The following is a 20,433-nucleotide window of genomic DNA, read 5'->3' as shown; positions in this document are numbered from 1 at the left end:
TAGGCAGAGCCATGAAAGGCACTCAGTTCATTCACGGCTCTGCCTAAAGCGACTCCCCTTTCTGCCTCTGTAGAGCAGATTGTGATTTCCTTCGGTTTTGCCTGAACCCCTTAAACCACCATGAACAACCATGTGCACAGCGCTCTGGCCAGGTGGCCTGAAACAGTCAGCATCCAGGTCTCAGGCTTGACTGTGTCTTAACTATGCCACCTAGAGGGCATGAATACTTTCCCAGTATATGTCATAAAGGATGGAAGCAGGACTGGGCCACAGACTGGTCCCAATCTGGAGATCTAAGCAGGCTGGCAGGTCACTGTGAGGTGGCACTCAGGAACTTCGTCCCAGACCCAGAATGCTCTGTATTGTTCTGGCTGACTGACCCCAACTTTGACCAAGCTCCGGGGCTGGTGCCAGCCTGTACAGTGGGAGCTCACACAGCCTCCTCTAAGGAGGAGTAAGGCTTCTGGCTCCAGCAGAACCAAGATGGCCTGGCTTGAAGCTTCACTCAGGCCTAGCCTCAGCAGCCCTGGGTCCCTGGGCTCCCACAAGATTGACAACACAAAACACAGCTTTACTCAGACAGGATTGGACATTTATAAAACAAGTAAATATTCATAAACAAACCATGGGAGAAACACACTTACATAGCAATAGCAAATCTTTATAAAGTGCATTTTGCCTGCGACCATCTCTTCCCCCTTGCAGGGTACCAGGAGCAGAATATGGAACACTACTCTGTGGCAGCTCCCAGAGCCACACAGGCAAGGCGGAGGAAGGCATGAAGACACCTTGGGACTCCAGGCAACTCTACCCCATAACTCTTGGAGGAATGGACTGCTCCTTTCCATTGGAAGGCTGTCCTGGAAATGGGCCAGCATGCCAGGGACAACGGAGAAGGGGAACCTGTGCCTTCAGAGGAGAGCCATCATCAAAACTGCAGGGAAGGGTACTTTCCCAAGAGCTGAAGGTACTGTGAAATAAATACTGGACCCAGCCCTCAGCCTTTGATCTTTCAGACCAGCTCTCCAGGCTGGTTCCACTATCCCTCCAGCAAAATTCCCTGGCTCTTTTCTCTTGGCTAGGGCTGAGGAACAGGGAGGCCCACACCCCAGGGTTCTAAACACACACCTATGCCCTGTTTCCCCACACGATTACAGGGTGTTTCTAGTGAGGGTGATGGACATATAACAACAGGTGGACTCTAAAGGCAGCTCTCTGCTGAGAAAACCCATCTCAGGAAGAAGCCTGTCATGTTGGACAGCTGGAGGAGGCAAGAGCCTGACCCCCAAGGTTCTGGTCTGAAGACAGACAGTGAGGCCAAGGCCAAGGAAGGTAATAACTCTGAGGCTAGGAAAGGTCACAGGGGAGGTAGAGAGGAAAAGGCCCGGAGGCCAGCTTCATGTTACATGTGAGAACAAAAATCCAAACAGGAATTAGCCTTTCAGCTGTACACACGTATACACATACACACACTCACTCACACATGCACGCACACATGCTGTGGCTCAAACGCAGGCCACGGGGTGGAAGGAAGACTTGCTCTGTTGACCACAGTCCTTCTTTTCATAATTCTTTTGATGATTTCTTTCTTCCCACTGCCTGGCAGTGGGAAGGAGAGTTAGACCTTCCTGGAATGCAAGGTTTGGCTTCTCTGGGCCAAACTTCCCACTGCCCCTGGGAAGGTTATGGTGTGCCAGGTGTGCTCTCTATTTGATCTCTGCCAACTGCCTAGGCAGAGCCCCACCCCTTAGTCCCTCTGTCTGAGTTCCTGTAGTCCAGCTGCTGGAGAGCTGACATGGCAGAGTGGGCACTGAACAGTCCAGGGTAGGCCCTGGAAACCTGCAGAACAAAGACTGGCCAGCTTCCTTGGCTAGGTTTCAGCAGTTCTCACTGAGCATGTGGCACCTTGGAGTGTGGCCACAGAAGTCAGGGGCCCTTAAACCACAGCATCTGGTTTCCTCCTGGTGGAGGGACCAGCTTGGACCCTGGCCCTTCCATAGCTCCTGGATAGGCCAAGACTGGCCTCCAGCTGCTAGGGAAGGCACAACAGACTAGGAGTCTATTCCTCACTTGGCTTCCAGGTCTGACAAAGGCAGAGCCGCTGTCTGGGCTGCCACAGATAGGACTGGGCACAATGCACACCAGCTGGGTATCTTAGTGCACTTCCATATGAAACTCTCCAGATCTGTCTACAGTTTTGTGCTAGTCCAAGATAGCTAGGAAAGGGTCTAGTAGACTCAGTGGCATAGGACTTGAAAATCAGAAGACTGGCCAGTGGCCTAAGTCTGGACAGGGATCATCTATGGCAGTCTGCCCTGCCAAGGGTCAGAAAGTGAGAACTCAGCAGGACTCTGATACCTGTAGACTCCCATGCTTTGGACAAGAGCTAAAAAATGTGGTCCTTTAGCTCTTCAGTCTGCTGAAAGGGAGAGACATCTAGGGAGGCAGAAACCAAATTCCAGCTAGGTTCCTACCACTATGTTCTACTGGGACGCGGAAGGGGGCTCTCAAGGGCAGGTCACTGTTACAGCTTCTAGCCTCATGTCTGGAGGTCTGGAAGCAGCACTGGTGGTTGGGATTCCTCCAAACCAGGCAACATTCCGGATGAGAGTGTAAACAGATGCATGCACACACAAATGGCACACCATGCCTTCCTTTGCACACACGCACACACACATTTCCTCCATCTCTGTTGGTGATGAGCTTCTCTTCAGGCTGCACTCTGTGGCTGTGGCAGCTTGGGCACCCAGGCTTTGATCACGGAGTAATGGCTCTGCAGCTGGAAGAGAAAAACAAGTGCAAAGAGGCATTCAGGAGGCTGCTCAGTTGCCCAGAGACACCAGCTCCTCTAGCTGCTTCCCTAGAGATGCTCAGACTGGGAATGGGAAAGGCCCAAAGAGCAAGCTGCATAGGCCACAGTCCCAGCAGCAAACTGCTGCTGCTGGGCAACCACAGGGGTGGCCGAACACTGCATCTATGATGTGTGAACTCAGAACAAGTGGGGTTGAGGGCAGTAGAGGACAGGGCTACATGGCTATCACATAAAACCTTCAGGGACACTTGCTCACATATGACAAGAGCATAGCTCTGCTTCCAGAGACAGAGGGTGAGAAAAAGTAGCTGCATGAGAAGTTGCCTGGTTCTGGTGGTTTTGTAGAGCGAGGCAATGACTGAGCTTAGAACTAGCAGGTGAGCAAATTCCTACACACAGACCCAAAAAGCCTGGTGCAGAGAACAAGAATGGGGAGCAGGGACATAGGGGGACTCATTTTTAAGATTTAAAACATCCTGTGTCTGGGGCAGAGGGAGAGATGGCCTCATCCACAGCAGGGTAAGCCTGTGGTAGTGCTGGGCTGCCTGTAACAACAGGCTGAGGGAGTGACTGCAGGTCACGCCTACACACTTGTCCCGACTTTCATGTGCTCAAGTCCTAACTCAGTACTCAGGCTGTGACCCTCTACTTTTTAAATGTTTGTTTTTGAAGACAGTCTCACTATGTCTCTCTAGCTGGACTAGAACCCTCTCTTTGGACCAGGCTGGCCTTGACCTCACAGAGATCCCCTGCCCCCCAAGTGCTTGGATTAAAGGTGTGTGTCACCAGGCCCAGCAGGCTATGATCCTCTTCAGAGAGTCTCTTCAATTAGGTAAAAATAGGTGACTAGGGTGACCATAAAATCCAATATAGAAGAGGAATTTGACCCAGACGGTGGGGTGGGGGGATTCATGTAAAGGAACAAGGGAGACGCCATGATCTTGAACTTGAGCCTCCAGAATTGAGGATGTGCTTCTGTAGTACTCAGCTATGGCGGCCATCACAGAGTAAGACAACTTGCCATCCCATTAGCCCTCCATTTTCATAGATCATGAAACTGAACTGGCAAGAGTGCCCATATATGACAGTCAAGACAGGAATGCCAAGGCCTTCCTGATTCAAACCTGTGGGGTTGCAGTGGCACACACCTTTAACCCAAGCACTCTGAAGACAGAGGCAGAGGTAGGCGGATCTCTGTGAGGTGGAAGCCACCCTGGTCTACCTAGCAACTTCTAGGCTGACTGGGACTATAGGGAGACACTGTCTCAAAACAAACACCCCCCCACACACTCCAACAACAACAAAACATCTGTGGTGTTGTTTGCTGTTGCTGTTTTGTTTTTAACCAACAAGGAACCTTTAAATTATATTATTCCTCACTAAGACTTTTATAAGGTGTAAAAAGAAGTTCAACATAGTGGCATAAAGATTTATGCTCAAGCAAATTAAATTGGGAGTTATTAGAAATGAGAAAATGCTCTTAAAAAGTCAGACACACTTGAAGATGTGAATCCAAATCATTTGATCCTTTGTTCACTTTTAGAGACAGGGCCTCATGCAGTCCTCATGCTCCTGCCTCCAAGTCCCAGGTTTGGATCACAGGGGTACGCTCATGTCATCCTTTTAAGGTGACATCTAAATCTGAAGCCAACTGTATCCTGGGGATATGATACTTTAGCCAGAAGCTGGGCAGCAGCAGAAATGGGCACAGGAATGGGCACTACCTGTGGTCAATTCTGAGGGTCTTAGTCTTTAAAGTCACTCTAACTGTCGACAGTCTTGCTGTTTAAGCATGTGCTGCGGTAACTAGCCATTCTTTTCTGCTACAAAGAAACCACTTTGTTGCTAAGGTCTACCCACATTTGGGAGACAGGCTGTGGGACACTTCCACACAGAGCCTCGCTGGTAACCCTGAGATGACTGTTTGGAAGCAGGAACTCCAGTGGGGGCAACCTCCATTTGTTTCTTCCACTCGAAGGGCTGGGAGAGGTAAGGAGTGCCTGCAGGTCCCCTAGAACGAGGGCTTGTTCTTGGAGTCCCTGAACCTATTAGGAGACCAAGTTATGGTAAGCATAGGGATGGTCCATGAAGACTGGAGTTATGGGCATATTTTTAAAATTAAATTCATTTTAATTGATACGTAAAACATAAAATTGTACATAATTATACATTATGGCATACTACATCGTTTGCTGTTATTTTTTGGTTCTCCCTCCCTGCTTTCTTCCCTCTCTCTCCTTGTCCCTTCTTTCTTTTCTTTTTGAGACAAGATATCTTTTTTCTTTTTTTTTGGTCTTATTGAGACAGGGTCTTCCTATAGCCTCAGATGGCCTGGAACTCACTATGTAGATGAGGCTAGCCTTGAACTTGCAGAGATCCACCTGCCTCTGCCTCCCGAGTGCTGGGATTAAGGGCATACACCACCATGCCCAGCTTTGAGACAAGATCCCATATACTCCAGGCTGGCCTTGATTTTGCTATGTAGCTGAGGATGACCTAGAAGTCCTGATCCTTCTGCCTCTACCCTTTGCGTGCTGGGATTACTGGAATGCACCACCATGCCTAGTTTATTATGTGATGTTTTCACACATGCATATATTGCTTAGGTCAGTTTAAGCCTATCTATCTCCTGGAACATTTACCATTCCTTTTGTAAAAAAAAAAAAAAGATTCATTTAAATTTTATGTGTATGTGTGTTTTGCCTGCATGTATATAAATGTATTGTGTGTGCAATGCCCACAGAGGCCAAAAGGGGGCTCCTGGAACCGTACAGGTGTTAGCAGTCATGTGGGTGCTGGGAAATGAAACTGAGTCCTCTGAAGGTGCAGCCAGTGTTCTTAACTGCTGAGCCATCTCTCCAGTCCCAACATTTATCATTTCTTTGTGGAAAACATTCAGATTCCTTTCTTACAACTTTAAAATATTCAGTGTATCAGTGTTACCCAGAGGCTCTTTCTGTGCATGCCAGAACCTACCTGACGAGCACCTGGGATCTGGTATCTACCTCTCCCTGTCCTCCCTCCCCTCCTCTGCTTCTCAATACCACTATTCTGTCAACTTGTGTGAACACGTGTAGTGCTCTGAGAGAAGCTCTATCTTCTACCAGCTTCTTCAAGATGTGAAGCCCATACGGTCTCCACTGAGAAGAGGGTGAAGTGCAGCCGGGTAGAATGCTTACTGGGACTATGTTGACTTGGGTATGGTTTAGTTTGGGGCATACTCATGATGGGAAGTACTGTGGGCTGGCCTCAGATAAGCCCTAGTCACCCAAGTCCCTTTGTGACAGATTCAAAGTCACTACCACAGACCACCAAGGTTCAGAGAGCAAGCCTGCCCATGTCTACACATCAAGTCAAAGGTCTGTTCAACTAGCTGCTCCAGCTGCTTGATCAGCATATAACTGCATTTCCCCAGTGAGGCAGGGGGCTGGAAATGATGAGCCTTACAGGAAAATGATGACAGAGGCACCAAAGGAAAGGGAAGACTAGCTAGGCCTGAGGCACCATGGGGGAAATCAACCCCCGGCTGTCCATTTTGCAGCTAGAACAGAAAGGAAGTTCTGACTGCCTCCCTCTGCACCCCGGGTGAGTTAGGATGGCCTCATGGGTACCTTGGCCCTCACAGCCCTTCCCATCCATTAGATGCTACCAAGAAATCCCAGTCTGTCAACCACCTTCCTTGAGGAGCACAGGTACAGAGTGCATTGCATGCATGAGCTGGTACCAGCAGAGGAACTTCAGCAGCAGGAGGGTGCAGGGGTCTTTGGAGACTGTCCTTGCGTCTCAAGGCTTCCTCTCTTACCATGTAAGGTGACGCACAGTGGCTCAGAGCCTGAGTACTGAGACAGGGCAGTCCAGCCCTGAACAGGGCAGAGAGTGAACCTTTCAGTCCCCTGCCAGTCACGCCCTCCCACTTCCTGCATCATACAAAAAAGGAAGGCCAGCAGTCAGTCAACAGCTACTTAGTACATGCCAGGGAAAGGGTAAGGGGACCTGGGTTCTCTTTTTCCCTTTCCAGATCAGGAACTGAGAATCAGAGAAGTGAGACAACTGAAGTCGTGTGGCTAGTGAGTGCAAGCCCAGGACGGAGACTTGGGCTTGAGTGCAGAGCCAGGGTTGCCTTGGCCTCCTATCAGAGCTGTGCCTGTCACATAGCAGCTGAGGGAGTATATGCCTGAACAAGTGTCAGGGTGACAGTGAGGGGAGCCTGTGAGTGAGGTGAAGCCATGGTGCTAAGGAAGCATGGCCAGGGAGGGGAAGGAGCACAGGCAAATGGAGAATATGTGCTGTTCCCCCATGGTAAAACAACTGGAGTGGTGGACAATTAGAGGCTAATGGAATCTGAACAGTCAGCCACTTGGGGATTATGGGAACCAGCTGACAAGATAGCTGTTTGGGATCTTGTTTTTTTTTCCCATTCAGATTAGTGAACATTGTAAAAACTAAATGCAGAACATTCAGTTGGCATGGGTTTGAGGTGAGCATGGAATCTACGGATCCCAGACACAGTTTTCTATGCTATCACTTTAAACTGTCAAACTGTCCATAATGTGCACTGTGACAAGCTGGAGGTACCAGAAACAGCAAGATCACAATGTTATGGAGCCCAGAACCTCAGATGATAGGAAAGAGGGATTGATATTCACACCTTAGCTTGTGGCTCAAGTCACATGGCTAAAACTAAAAGAAGGGAAGGGCACAGCAAATCTTCTCACCCATACAACACTATCCACTGGCCCATGGCCTCCTGTCTGTGGTCCACCAGTGCAGGGCAAGGTTCTGACTGCCATATAGTCACATGGTCAAAGTCACTCAGAAGTATGTTAGGTGACACTGTGCTGGAGACTTTTCAAATAGGGGTTTTCATTTTCTCGCCAATGTATGTACTACACACGGTGGGGCAGGTGACAAGATGCTATAGCTGTGATTAGCCATCACAGATGAGGTAGTTAATCTTGGTTGTCAACCTGATTGGATCTGGAAATCAACTAAGAGACAGGCCTGTGAGGATATTTCTTGAAAGGATTCACTGAGGATGACTCTCCCCAGAATGGCAGAACCTTCCAGAGGCAGCCCACACAAGGAAAGGCCTGAGGGAGAAGCTATGCTGTCTTTTTCAGGCTTCTCTTTTTGTTGGTGAACACATCTACCCTATTGCTGCTGCTGCCCTCCTTTGCTCACATCAGATCCCAGCTTCTTTGGCCTTCTAGTATGGACTGGAGACCAGTTGCTCTCGGGAATCCCCTGGGCTTTTGGCACCAGGTTGGGACTGTTGAGGCATTCAGCCTTGTGGACTGAGCAGCTACTGGATTCTCAGTCTCTCTAGTATGCAGATGGCTACTGTCCGATGACCCAGCCACCATCCTGTGAGCCAATCTAATAAATCCCCCCTGTAACACATACTCATGCTATAGGCTTGTGTGCTGGATAGCTTTAGTTTTCAACTTTACACACCTGGGTAGAGGGACTCTCAATTGAGGAATTATCTCCATTGGATTGACCTGTGGCCATGTCTGTGGGGTATTTTCTTGATTGTTGAGTGATGTGGGTGGTGCCACCCTGGGCAGGTGGTCTTGTATTGTATAAGAAAGCAGGCTGGGGGCTGGAGAGATGGCTCAGCAGTTAAGAGCACTGACTGCTCTTGCAGAGGACCGGGATTTGAGTCCCAGCACCCACATGGCGGCTACAAACTATTCTTAACTCCAGTTCCAAGGGAATCCAAAGCCCTCTTCTGACCTCTGTGGCATTGCACAACATGGGTACACTCACATACACACAGGCAATACACTTTTACACATAAAATAAAAATAATAAATAAAATATTTTAGAAAAAAGGAAAGCAGGCTAAGCACAGGTCAAAGGAGCAAGCCAGTAAGTAGCATTTCTCCATGGCCTGTACTTCAGCTCCTGCCTCCAGGTTCCTGTCTTGAGTGCGTACCTTGGCTTCCCTCAGTGATGAACTGTGACCTAGAAGACACAAGATAAACCCTTTCCTCTCCAAGTTGGTTTTGGTCAGTGTTTTTCTCACAGCAATTGAAAGAAACCAGAACAGCTCAGCTCCTCTGAGAACCCTGTTACAACAGAGGGTGCTCATCAACTCGAGGCCTAAATGACCCAGTCAGTGCACGGAAGGCAGTGCATTCTTTTTCTTTAAAGCCATGGGGCTCCCCTGTCTGTTTCAAAGGGATGTCTGCCCTGACCACATCTTCTGAGCTCTTGGTCCTTTCCCTATTCCACCTTCAAAAGCCTCACCTGGCCCAACTGCCCAAAGAGCCACTGTTTGAAGATGTAGAGCTCAGACTAGGAGAAGCAGACCCTGAGATCCCAGTAGGCCAACACATGAGCACCTGGACTAGCAGGCAAGAGACACTCCTCTGCACTGCTGTGACGTCACTTGGCACCAGCACCATGCCTTTCAAGTAGCTCTTGCCCACCTGGTCCTCTACAGGGCCCTGGTCCAGTGCTTAGTCTCCCCGCCCCCCCGCCCAGTGCCAGTCTGTATGTCCTTTTCCTCAGCTTCTTCTCTCCTACAAAGCCCCCAAGGGACCCCTGTGCCTGGGCTAACGGTCTTCAAGATCAATTAGACCAAGGAAAGAATAATCCTAATCCCCATCCCAGCAAGAGCACTGTCTGCCAGGACTTCTGAGCCAGGCCCAGGCTGTGCACCCTGTATACCGTGACATTATTGGTATTCACTAGGAGCTGCACTTCCTAGTTAACTCCACCTAGAGTTTGTTCAGGTGCCTACTGGGCCAGTCCAGACAACAAGCCACTGCTTCTCCACACAGTCCCTGGACTAGCAGCCCTTTTGACAAAACTGCACCCTCTCTGTGCCCAGGCTTTCCTATATTCTTATTCAACTTCATTCTTCCTTCATAACATTTATGGCCTCTTGATACTTAAATTACTGGTTTGTTTTCTTTCTGTCTCCTCCTCCTACCAATGCCCAATGGAAAGGAGAGGCTGCCAGTCCAGTTCACAACATACCCCAAGCCCAGGACCCTTCTTGTGAATTGGGAGCATGTATGTAGGTTAACCAAGTAAACGAGCACAGTCATCCCCCGTCCTCCTGTCCCTGCCTTGAAGAGGCACCAACAGTTGAGCTGCAAAAGCCAAGCCATCTCTGGGCCACCAGGCAATAGCCATGAGAACCTCAGGAAGACTGGCTTTGCCATCAGAGCCAGAACACCAAAGCTCACAGGATTCACCTCTGAGTCTCTTGTCAGCTAAGAAAAATTATCCCTGTGTATTTAAGACAAACAGCAGGCTGAGTGATCATTATCTGATGTGCTTGGGACCAGAGGTGTCTTAGATTCTGGAGTTTTTTTAATTTTGGATTATTCGCAGAGACTTTATTGTTGGCACTCACCAAACAGTTCTGGATTTCAGAGCATTTTGGATTTGGGAGTTTGGGTTTAGGGATGCTGAACCTGCACTAGCTGTCCCACACATTCCTAACAGGAACATCTGCATTTAATCTTTATAACAATCACCTGGCAGCTGGAGAGCTGGCTCAGCAATTAAAGAGTACTGGCTGTTCTTGAAGAAAACCTGGTTCAATTCCCAGCACCCACCTGGCTAACAACCAACCATAACTCCAAATTCAATGCCCTCTTCTGACCTCCATGGACACTGCATAACACAGGAACACTTACATACATGCAGGTAATACACTCATACACATGAAATAAAAATAATAAATAAAATATAAAATAACCTGATTTATAGGGAAGAAAGACGTCTCAGAGATTAACATTTACAAAACTGTGTAAACTTCAGCTATTTTTGTTACTGTTCAAGATACCATCTGCTCTGCAATCCAATTCGTCTTTCAGGCTCCCTGGTGCAAAGTTTTGTTTCATGTTCCATGATTGTACAGCCCACCAACAGCTCTCTTCTGTATTGTTTGTCTAGGATATTAGTAGGAAGGAATTGTGGGATATTAGTCTTCCTTTCATAAGCAAGCTGTTGAGTTGTTGTGAGCAGATCCCATGTTACATGCCAAACATGCGCTGGCAACAAGGCCATGCTGCTTTGAATGCCATCAGCTTGCTGTGCAACCTTGATTCCTACACCTAACCTCTCTGTTTTTTGATCTTGCATCAAAATCAGAGTATCCAGCCTGGCCAGTTCATTAGACAGAGTATTCTGCTCCACATCATATTGGCAATGCTGGCTTTTCCAGGGACAAGGCAGCACAACTTGTCTACTGGCACTATCTACAGGGTAAAAGTCCCAAATGCGCCCCAGTCCATACAAACCTACACACTGCGCAGACAGTCCCAGTGAGGCCCCAAAGTGCGAAGGATTGGAAAAAAAGACCAAACAGCTCCATGGAGAAAAGCACCTTCCAATCTACTGTAGTTGCAACACATAAGGTACAGCCTGACTGTGGTTCAGAGAAGATGGCTGTCTACATTTCCCCAAGTAAGCAGAAAAGCCCATCCTCCTTTGGGCAAGGAGGAGGAGACAGGGATTTTCTTTTCCTTTTTAATGATATTCAGGAAGCTTCCAGAAAAGATGAGCATTGACAGGGATGTGCAAAGCTGTGGCCTTGGTGGGAGGGAAGATGATGACAGGGTGTGCAAGGCCCTGACAGAAGGTGGGAAGCTGGGCCCTCTGGTCCTTCCAGGGCTGAGCCCTTTCCAGCTGGTTGAAGCCCGGTGCTGCCCTCTGCAGGCCCGTATACAGAGTACAGCCTCCGATCTGTCACAGGGCCACTTAACAGCTTCATATCCCAGGCTCTCATTTCTTTTGGTTGAATTTGGTTCACTTTAGAGGGTAGAAAGGGTAAGGAAATAAACACAATAAAACTGATCCCCTTTTTCTTTTTCCTCATTCAGAAAACAAGCAAAGGAGATATCAACTTTTACATTTCTTTCTTCCAAAATAAGCCCTTCTTCCCTTAAAAAATTTTTCCTTTTAAATTTTAGAAGGTAAACTGGGCATGGTGGCTCAGATCCGAAATCCTAATACTCAGGAGGCTGAGGCAGGAGGATTGCTACAAGTTTGAGGTCAGCTTTAGCTACATAGCAAGCCTGTCTCAAAACAAACCAAGACAAACAAAAAGGCCCAAAGATTGAAAAGTCAAAATGGTGAAATTTTTGAGCAAAAGTCCTACAGTCTTTTACTGGAGTTTAACCTAATTTACTATTTGAACTTTCTGCTGGCAAGTGGTAGTTTTCCAAACTGCACCCCACCTCTTCCACCTTCCTCCCCAACCAGGACTCTAAGTGGACAGCACTCACTCTCAGGCATCCTTGCTCAGTAGCTCTGGGGCAGGCAGCTCTGTCACCCTAGCCCGCTTGCTCAGTTCTTCACCAGGCGGCTCCTCAGCTGCTTCCAGCTTACGTTTGGGGGAAGCTGGGCCAGTAGACAGTGGTCTGGGGCCTATGGGGAGGCAAAGTGACAGGTTCAGACACTAGTCAAGTTGACTCCACATTGTGCAGCAGCTGCTCTTTGGGGACAAGGAGCCCTGCCCTGCCCTTCCTTTCAGCAGTGACCTTGCCTGGAGTTGTCTGAGGACATGGCCTGGCTTGCTGGCAGCAGGACCTGCTGGCCTCCAAGTTCCCCGTGGGCTCCAGGCCAGAAACTGATTTGTTCTGCTTGCTGTCCTTGCTCTGAAGTTAAGGCACTCCCTCTACAGCCCTGGAGCCACCTCTCTGAATGGCAATGAGCAGGGTCCAGTTCATGGTGTCAGGCTGGCGGGGCAGACGGGAAAAACCCTGGGAGTTCTAGCCACTTTTACATCATGGACCATTCCTGAGCCCAAGGGAAGAGGCTCAGGACCTCCTACTGCTCTCTGTTCATACCTTCTCCTGCCTAGATCCCCATGCCACTCCTTCCTCACTTCCTTGTCCTCACACTTGTTCCTCACTGTCCATGCAGTAGGCAGGAAGCCTTTAAAACCTGAATGGGACCATGCCCTGCCCTACTGGCCCCCTTCAGTGCATGAGGCAATGAGACTGGGAGCCAAAGCTGTTCTGCTTGGCCTTGTCCCCAGCTCATCCTCGCATGACACATCACACTGGCTCCCTCTGTTCTTAAAATGGGTTCCGCCTTTTCTTATTTCCTTTGTCTGAAATGTTCTTTCTCAGTTCTTGTCCTGCTGTGGGTAAGCAGTGCTCAGAGGTGTCCCTTAGCTGCTTCCATCTAAAGCAACCCAAAGGATCCCCTCCTCCCAGACGCTTTCCATCAAGCCTCTCAATGTTATCCCCCACCCCCAATTCTTATCTGAGTTGTTCTCATTTGAGTCCCTTACTATCAGTCTGCCCCAGGGGAACAAGTTCCTCAAGGCTTGTGCTCATTCTGGCCTCAGCCCTGAATGACTGAAGTAGAGGCACAGGCCACAGAAGACCAGGGAGGCTGCAAGGTAGGCGAGGGAGGGGAGAGGCCGCAGAAGGCCACACAGAGAGATTATGGGAGGCTGGACGGTGGGCCACAGAAGGCCAGGGAAGCCAGAGAGGCTGCAGGCCAACTGCTGCTACTCACCAGTGTTGGTAATGCTCCCAGGCTGGCTTGAGCTTGGCTCTGCCACTGGATGACTGAGATCTTCCACACAGGAAGGGACAGATGCCAGAAGACCTAGGGGACAGGAAACGGGTAATCAGAATGTACCCCACAGAACTGCAGAATGCTGTAGAGCATGAGAAACAGGAAAAGGAAAGGTGAGAATGGACAACAACACAGCTTCCACCTCCTCCTAACATCCCACACTGCTCCAGAAGCCCAATCTAACCCAGCCTGCAGTGTCCTTCAGCCTGAGGACAGCAAACATCTGGGCAGGCCCATTGATTTCCCTGCCCTCAGGTTCTGTCCTCCCCTGGGTGGGTAAGATGCTGAGTGAGGGGCAGGGGCTCCTTACAGAGTCCACGGTAGCGTGAGAGCTGCTGGTAGATCTGCTTCATGCGCTCAATGTTGAGCCGGCTGGTCTCAGCATGGTTGACCATGGGCCGTGGGTAGTCCACACCAATGATGCACCTGGCAGCCTTCTGAATGGACTCGGGAGCATTCCAGGGCTCATAGATATAGCGAGAGGGGAACCCTTTCAATTTGGGCAAGTATCGCCTGAAACACACCGGACGACCTGTCAGCACACTGTGGTTCTTCTTCAAAGGCTACAGGGTACCCCCAATCCAGGAAGAGGCCACAGTGGTCCTCACCGAATGTAGTCCCCACTGGGGTCCGTACGGCGGCCGAAGCCCACAGGGCAGTAGCAGTGGAAGAACTGTTGGAAGAAGGCACTGCAGGACAGCCACATCCAGCTGCCTGCGTTCACACTGAAGTCTGCATCCAGGAGCAGCTCATCAAACACCTAGAGGAGGGACAACCAGCCTCCTTAGGGACCTGATGCTCTGGCTCTTCCCTGGTCACTGTAAGGCCCCAAAGAGCCAAAGCCCTTCTTCTGAGGGTAGGGAGGATGTGGAAGGGATCTCCTGGACCCAGGGAGCCCACCCCATCCCCCAGCCCAGAAGGGGGCTGCCCTTGATTGGGCCTGATCAGAGTATAGGCCAGCTTCCACTGAGAGCACTCACCCGGACCCCGCTCTCCCAGCTGACCCAGAGGTCCCCGCGGGTGAGGAAGCAGGCCACAGCGTGCCGGGCCAGATGGTGGATCCAGCCCTCCTGCCTCAATTGGGTCATGATGGCGTCAATCCAAGGGAAGCCTGTCTTGCCCTCGGCCCACTTGGCCAGGGCCTCAGGGTTGCGGTCCCAGGGGATCTGGATGCAGATGGGGTTCCCCTCCATGCGGTCAAACCTGGGGTTGTTGGTGGCTGCCGTGTAGAAGAACTCTCGCCACAGGAGTTGTCCAAACAAGGAGAGGGGGGGTGTGCTGTTCCGCTTCACCTGAGGGGTGGGAGTAGCACATGGAGGTGAGCAACTACCCAGCTTTTAGCACTGTAATGCTCAGTCTCCCCCACAGAGGAACCTGGAGTGCCTCCTAAGTGTGGTGGCTTTGAACCCCCGAGACACACAAGGGGACTGCGCATAGAAGGCTCACAATGTGCTGAGAAGCAACACTCAGGTCCTAGCTATGCTGGGCCACTGCTCTGAGTAACAAGAAAGGCTGCAGAGGGCTGGCAGGGAAAGGCAGATTCTACAGGACTCTGCCAAACTCCTTAATACTGCACAGCATCCTGGTCCTCAGGGGTCCCTGTTGGCTCTACTTTCTAGAAAGCTGAAGGGAGTTATACATCAGCACACACTTATTTTGATTACTTAAGCTATATGCAACACTCTTGAGACACGAAGACTCCACGCAGATTCTCCTCCCAACACAAGTCTACCCACCAAACTGGCAAAGCTAGCCCGTGCCAGTCCAGATACAGGTAAGGCTGGGGAAGACATTAAAAAACAAAGGCACAGGATGATCTGGAGTCCAGAGACTCCAGAGTTCTCCGCTTCTTGGCTATATGGCATGACCCAGAATGTAGCCCCTTCAGGTTGGTCCATCACTGATGGGTACCAGCTCCTTAAAGTCTGGACACAGCCCAGAGAGGCCAGCAGTGCCCTTCAGCTTTGGACCATCTCTGGCCTCATTCTCCTTATTTCCTACCCTGAAGGTCTCTACACGACTCATCTGCTGTCAGTTGATCTACCTCCTCCAGGGTCCCTCTGAGGTCAACTTTTCCACTGTTCTTCAGGGCCACATGAGAATCTGGTCTATGCAGATCAGTGATTCAGTGTGCCCAGCTCTGCAACCTCTTGAATTACCCCTCCCCACACACACACTTTTCTGGATAGAATGCTTCTGGGACCCACAGACCAGTCCCAAGGGTCCAGGGTGACTGGCAGAGGGTGCTTGCCTGGAGCAAGCATGTCACACCAACTGCATCTCACCTTTTTATACAAGTCCCACAAGCGGTAGTAGAAGAGGCGGCAAGAGAGGCAGCCGAAGCGCAGGTAGGGGCTGAGGCCTGTGGGGCTGGCCAGCAGGGAATTGGCATTCATCCGGGGCCTCTCATAGTTGGCAACCCAGGCCTGGGAAGGTGACAGGAGCAAAAGTCTCAGTGTTACAGTGTTGAGAATTCTTTGCCTAGCCAAAGAACAAGGAGCCAGGACTTGAGCACTGCATTCCACTCTCAACCTGCAGACTTTAGGATGAAGGGAGGCTGGTGTTCTTGCCCTGGCTTTGCCCTAGTCTGTGGTATGACTATGAATGATTTCTTTAGCCCCTCAGCTACTTAGCTATTAAATAAAACATTTCCCATCTCTGGGGATTAATACAAATAGGAAAGAATTCTGAAGCATGAAACAGACCATAATTATATAGAAGAAAGAAAAAAGGGTTTCTATTCTACAGAAAAAAAAAATATTCCTCAGTCCCTGCTCTTGTCACCAGAGACCTTGGGCTGCTGCTGCATCACAGACACTCAGAGAGACAGAGAGAACTCCCAACCCATGTCTGGGGCCCAGCAGAGCCATTCACTTCTGATGCCATTTGTCATGTATCACTGGTCTTGTTTTATCATTTACAGTCAGTCCCTGGCACACAGCTCTGCTCTCCCAAGTCACTGTGTCAGGGATTCTTGTTTGGCCTTAACAAGTCTCAGAGAAGCACTCATTACATTATCTCTTTCTGAAAACATGAAAACTGAACTCAAAAGGCTTCTGTGATTCTCTTGGGGTTATGGCACTTGTAGAGACAGGGTTGCAGCTGGCCTAGTCTTCTCACTCGATTCCAGTCTCTTTCCACAGTACTCTGGCACAGTGAGTGCCCTCTCCTCCACCATTATTTCCACACCAAGAACATCAAAAAATGATCTCATTTCTCCTCTGCAAACAAAACCAAACCAACAATAAAACTTGTAGCCAGTGGGCTTCCACACTGTCCTTTCCTGCCTCACTGCCAGCCTGTCTCTACTACCCCTACCCCACCCCCATCTTCAAATCATTTCCCAAGCCCTCGCCACTTGACCTTGCTGGTGCCAGCAGCCTCCAGTGACCTCTAGCCACTGACTCCAGCAGGCACTGTGGTCCTTGTATTTTTGGGAGTTGTCAGCAGCACTGTACCATGTGGCCTACCCTCCCATTTCCTTCCTCCATTCTAAGGGCATCAGTGACTCCATCTGGCTAAACACTCTCCATCTTCTGTAGGCGCCCCTTCCTCTGCTCAACCTTCAACATCAGCAGCCCTGGGCCCTGCCCTTGCTCTTCCAGGACCATCCCAGCCATTCACCAGGTCTGTATCTGTGGCCCAGCCGCATCTCTCCAGCTGCCTTATGCATAACTTGCTCTTTCTTTAAGCTCACCCTTGTGATGGACTATCCTTCTCAGAAAGGCACCATTACCCACCTTGTTCCCCCATGGACAAGCCTGGCCATCACAACCTCTCCCCTTCACCATGTCCTCAACAACTGGACTGCCCAAACAGTTCTCAAATGTGTCTTGTTCATTCCATCCACTACTGTTAAGTACAGACTGGATGATGGTGACTGCTCCCTCTAGTCCACCTTCCATACTGAGGAGTACTAGTGCTATTCAGAGGACTGAGTCCCAAATCTTAAAGAGGGTCTGCAGAGCTTAGAAGCACCCATGCCACCCCAGCCTCTCCTCAAGCACCATGTGTTCATTGGCAGTGTGCTTCATCCAGCACTAATTTTCCTTAGACTTTTACTTAAGTTCTCACCAGCATACATACCACCTTGCCTCACTTATCCTTTCTTCCTGCAGTTTCAATCTTGTAAAATTTTTTTCAGTGTTTTGTGTTTATGTGTATGCATACATGTGTGTACACGTACATGGGAATATGGAGGCCAGAAGAGGATGGTGGTGCCCTCCTCTATTTTTTCTGGATTGATGCTTTTTCTTGGCTAGGCTGATAACCAGAAAGCCTGAGCCATCCTCCCAACATGGCTCATGACCAGTATGTGCCACCACACCCAGCCTTAAAAAGCTAATTTCAAATCTATATTAAACTACCAGCTTTTTATGTGGGTGATGGGGATCTGAACTCAGGTCCTAATGCTTGCAAAACAAGCACTTATCCACTGAGCCATCTCCCCAACCCCGATCTTTCTATTTTAAATGAAAGACAGAGAAACTCACACAAATGTGTGGCTTACTGAATTCTTCTTAGGCAAACATCAGGCAATCACCAGCAAAGTTCTAGAAACAAGACTCTGCCAGCCACCCAGGAAGCTGGTCTATGTGCTAAGTCCACACAGGTCCCTTCTCTCCCCCGACAAGTGACAGCAGCCCCAACTTTTATAATAATTACTTCCTGCATTTTTGAAATGTTTACATTTTTCTGCTTCCTTCCTTGCATTTTTAAGTACCTACTTTTTACCTCACCCAAATGTGTATCCCTTGCCTTGGCCAATTGTAAAGCTTTCATATTTAAGTTTCTTTCAGTCACACACTTCCTGTCATTTCCTCTTTTGCTTCCCATTTTTTCTGTGGAAGGACTCAGGTCACTGGACTTGTCAGGACAACTAGATAGTCCAGTTTGACATGACCCTCTGTCCAGTGTATTGCCTACAAATTGGTGGCTGGTCCTAGAGATTGGACTGGACTTGGGTTTGATCCTCTGGGAAGTCTACAGGGGATGCACAATTCCTGGTGGAGGCTGTGGTCATTAATGTATGTGTCATCACTGAGGTTTGCAGAATGGTGGTTCTCTTAATTCTGTCTTTTTGTTGTTGTTGTTGTTGTCTTTTTGAGACAGGGTCTCCCTGTAGCCCCAGCTGCCCTGGAACTCACTATGTAGACCAGGCTGGCCTTGAACTCACAGAGATCTGCCTGCCTCTGCCTCCCAAGTGCTGGGAAAAAGGCGTGCAACCACCACGTCATTTAAAAAATTTTTTTTAATTTATTATTTTATTTTTATGTATACAACTGGATTGCCCGCATGTGGGTGGGTGTACTTATGTTGTACAATGCCTGCAGAGGTCAGAAGAGGGAGCTGAATGCCCTGGAATGGGAGTTTACAGACAGTTGTTAGCTGCCACGTGAGTGTTGGGAACCAAACCCAGGTCTTCTGCAAGAGCAGTACGTGTTCTTAACTGCTGAGCTATCTCTCCAGGCCCAATTCTGTTATTCTTTTATACTTAATACTCAGAATACCATTACAGAGAGACCAAGGGTGAAGAACATGCCCCCTTTTTTGTTAATAGCATCTCATGTTCTTGGAGCACCAGCCTTCTTTAATTTCAGTGCTGGGGCTAGAGAAATGGCTCAGCAGTTAAGAGCATTGACTGCTCTTGTAGAGGACCTGGGTTCCATTCCCAGCACCCACATGGTGGTTAACAGCTATCTGTAATCCCAGTTTGAGGGGATCCAATGCCCTTTTCTGACCTCTGCAGGCATTGTACGACACGGGTACGCTCACATACATGTAGGCAATACACTCATACACATAAAATAAAAATAATAAAATGAAACATAAAAAATATATAATTTATTTATTATTTTTATTTTATGTGTCTGAGTATATTGCCTGCATGTATGTAAGTGCACCTGTGTCGTGCAATGCCCGCAGAGGTCAGAAGAGAGCTTTGGATTCCCCTGAACTGGAGTTAACGATGGTTTGTAGCCACCATGTGGGTGCTGGGAATTGAACTCCGGTCCTCTGCAAAAGCAGTCAGTGCTCTTAACCACTGAGCCATCTCTCCAGCCCCATAAATCATATTTTTTTGAATAAAGATTTAATCTCAGTCCTAGTGACTGAAGCAGAGCTAAGTCTACTTTCCAACTCTGGGAGTGGCCAGGGAAAACACCCCATCCTTAGCCACAGTGACTGAGCCAGGGAAGGGAACATGGCCCAAGTCAAGCTGATGAAAACACTTCTAGGATTTTCCTGAAGCTTCTGATAGAAGTATACCTGTTCCTTTGGTGTGCTGAACAGACAGAAAACAAGCTGTGGGACCATCCTGAACAATGCTCAAAGGAATCTGCCTGAGAGTGAGCTCATGCAGAGGAAACACAGCTAACAGATGGAGGATGTCTGCTTCTAAACATTCTTGTGACACCTGGATCCAGCTATACCTGAAAGCTACTTCTCAGACTCCTAGTTATGTTAGTTAAAAATTCCCCTTTGGGGCTGGAGAGATGGCTCAATGGTTAAGAACACTGGTTGTTCTTGAAGACCTGGGTTCAAATCCCAGCACCCACATGGCAGCTAACAACTGTCCATAACTCCAGTTCCAGGGTATCTGACAGTCTCTCCTGTCCTCTGAGGGCACTGCACGACACAGGTGCACTTACCTACATGCAGGCAATATACACATACACATAAAATAAAAATCATAAAATAAAATAAAATAAATAAAATTTTAAAAATTCCCTTCTTTGGAGAACATCAATTGATGGTCCAACCCCAGCTTCAAGGCCTAAAACCACATCAATGACTAGGACAGCAAATGATGTTGGTGCAGTAGTGGCACTTTTATCTTGGGATAATCAACAGCTACTTAATTGGAATTAAAGCCCACTCAATGGGAGGAAACATGTGTGGTACTATAAACCTAGCCAAACACATATAGCTAGAGAGGTCATAGATCTTAGAGAAAACCCCAAGGCTGTCACATCCCTAGACAAATGTAATTTCTTACTATGTGCGAAATATAGATCCTTAAATTTACAGACAAGTATCCCAGTCACCACCCATCAAAGAAACTTCAT

The 20,433-nt window shown here is 48.9% G+C and overlaps 1 protein-coding gene across 2 annotated transcripts in view; it reads right to left on the bottom strand.

Moving 5' to 3' along the window:
* Positions 1-575: 575 nt before the first annotated feature.
* The window catches only part of Cry2 (cryptochrome circadian regulator 2), a 35,453-nt gene continuing 15,595 nt past the window's right edge, over positions 576-20,433 (bottom strand). The window contains exons 6-12 of one of the 2 annotated variants that reach the window (XM_008834149.2): positions 15,652-15,792; positions 14,347-14,658; positions 13,975-14,126; positions 13,677-13,879; positions 13,304-13,396; positions 12,061-12,202; positions 576-2,779 (exon numbers count right to left, since the gene is read on the bottom strand). In XM_008834149.2, the coding sequence (XP_008832371.1) occupies positions 12,063-12,202; positions 13,304-13,396; positions 13,677-13,879; positions 13,975-14,126; positions 14,347-14,658; positions 15,652-15,792 (1,041 nt within the window). In that variant the 3' untranslated portion in view covers positions 576-2,779; positions 12,061-12,062. Of the gene's footprint in view, positions 2,780-11,142; positions 11,585-12,060; positions 12,203-13,303; positions 13,397-13,676; positions 13,880-13,974; positions 14,127-14,346; positions 14,659-15,651; positions 15,793-20,433 lie in introns of those variants that run through there. The other variant, XM_008834150.3, reaches the window with a different exon arrangement.

This window comes from Nannospalax galili, unplaced genomic scaffold (genome assembly GCF_000622305.1).
Source record: "Nannospalax galili isolate Female #2095 unplaced genomic scaffold, S.galili_v1.0 scaffold697, whole genome shotgun sequence".
Classification (NCBI taxonomy): Eukaryota; Metazoa; Chordata; class Mammalia; order Rodentia; family Spalacidae; genus Nannospalax; species Nannospalax galili.
This window is presented reverse-complemented; position numbering and strand designations above follow the sequence as displayed.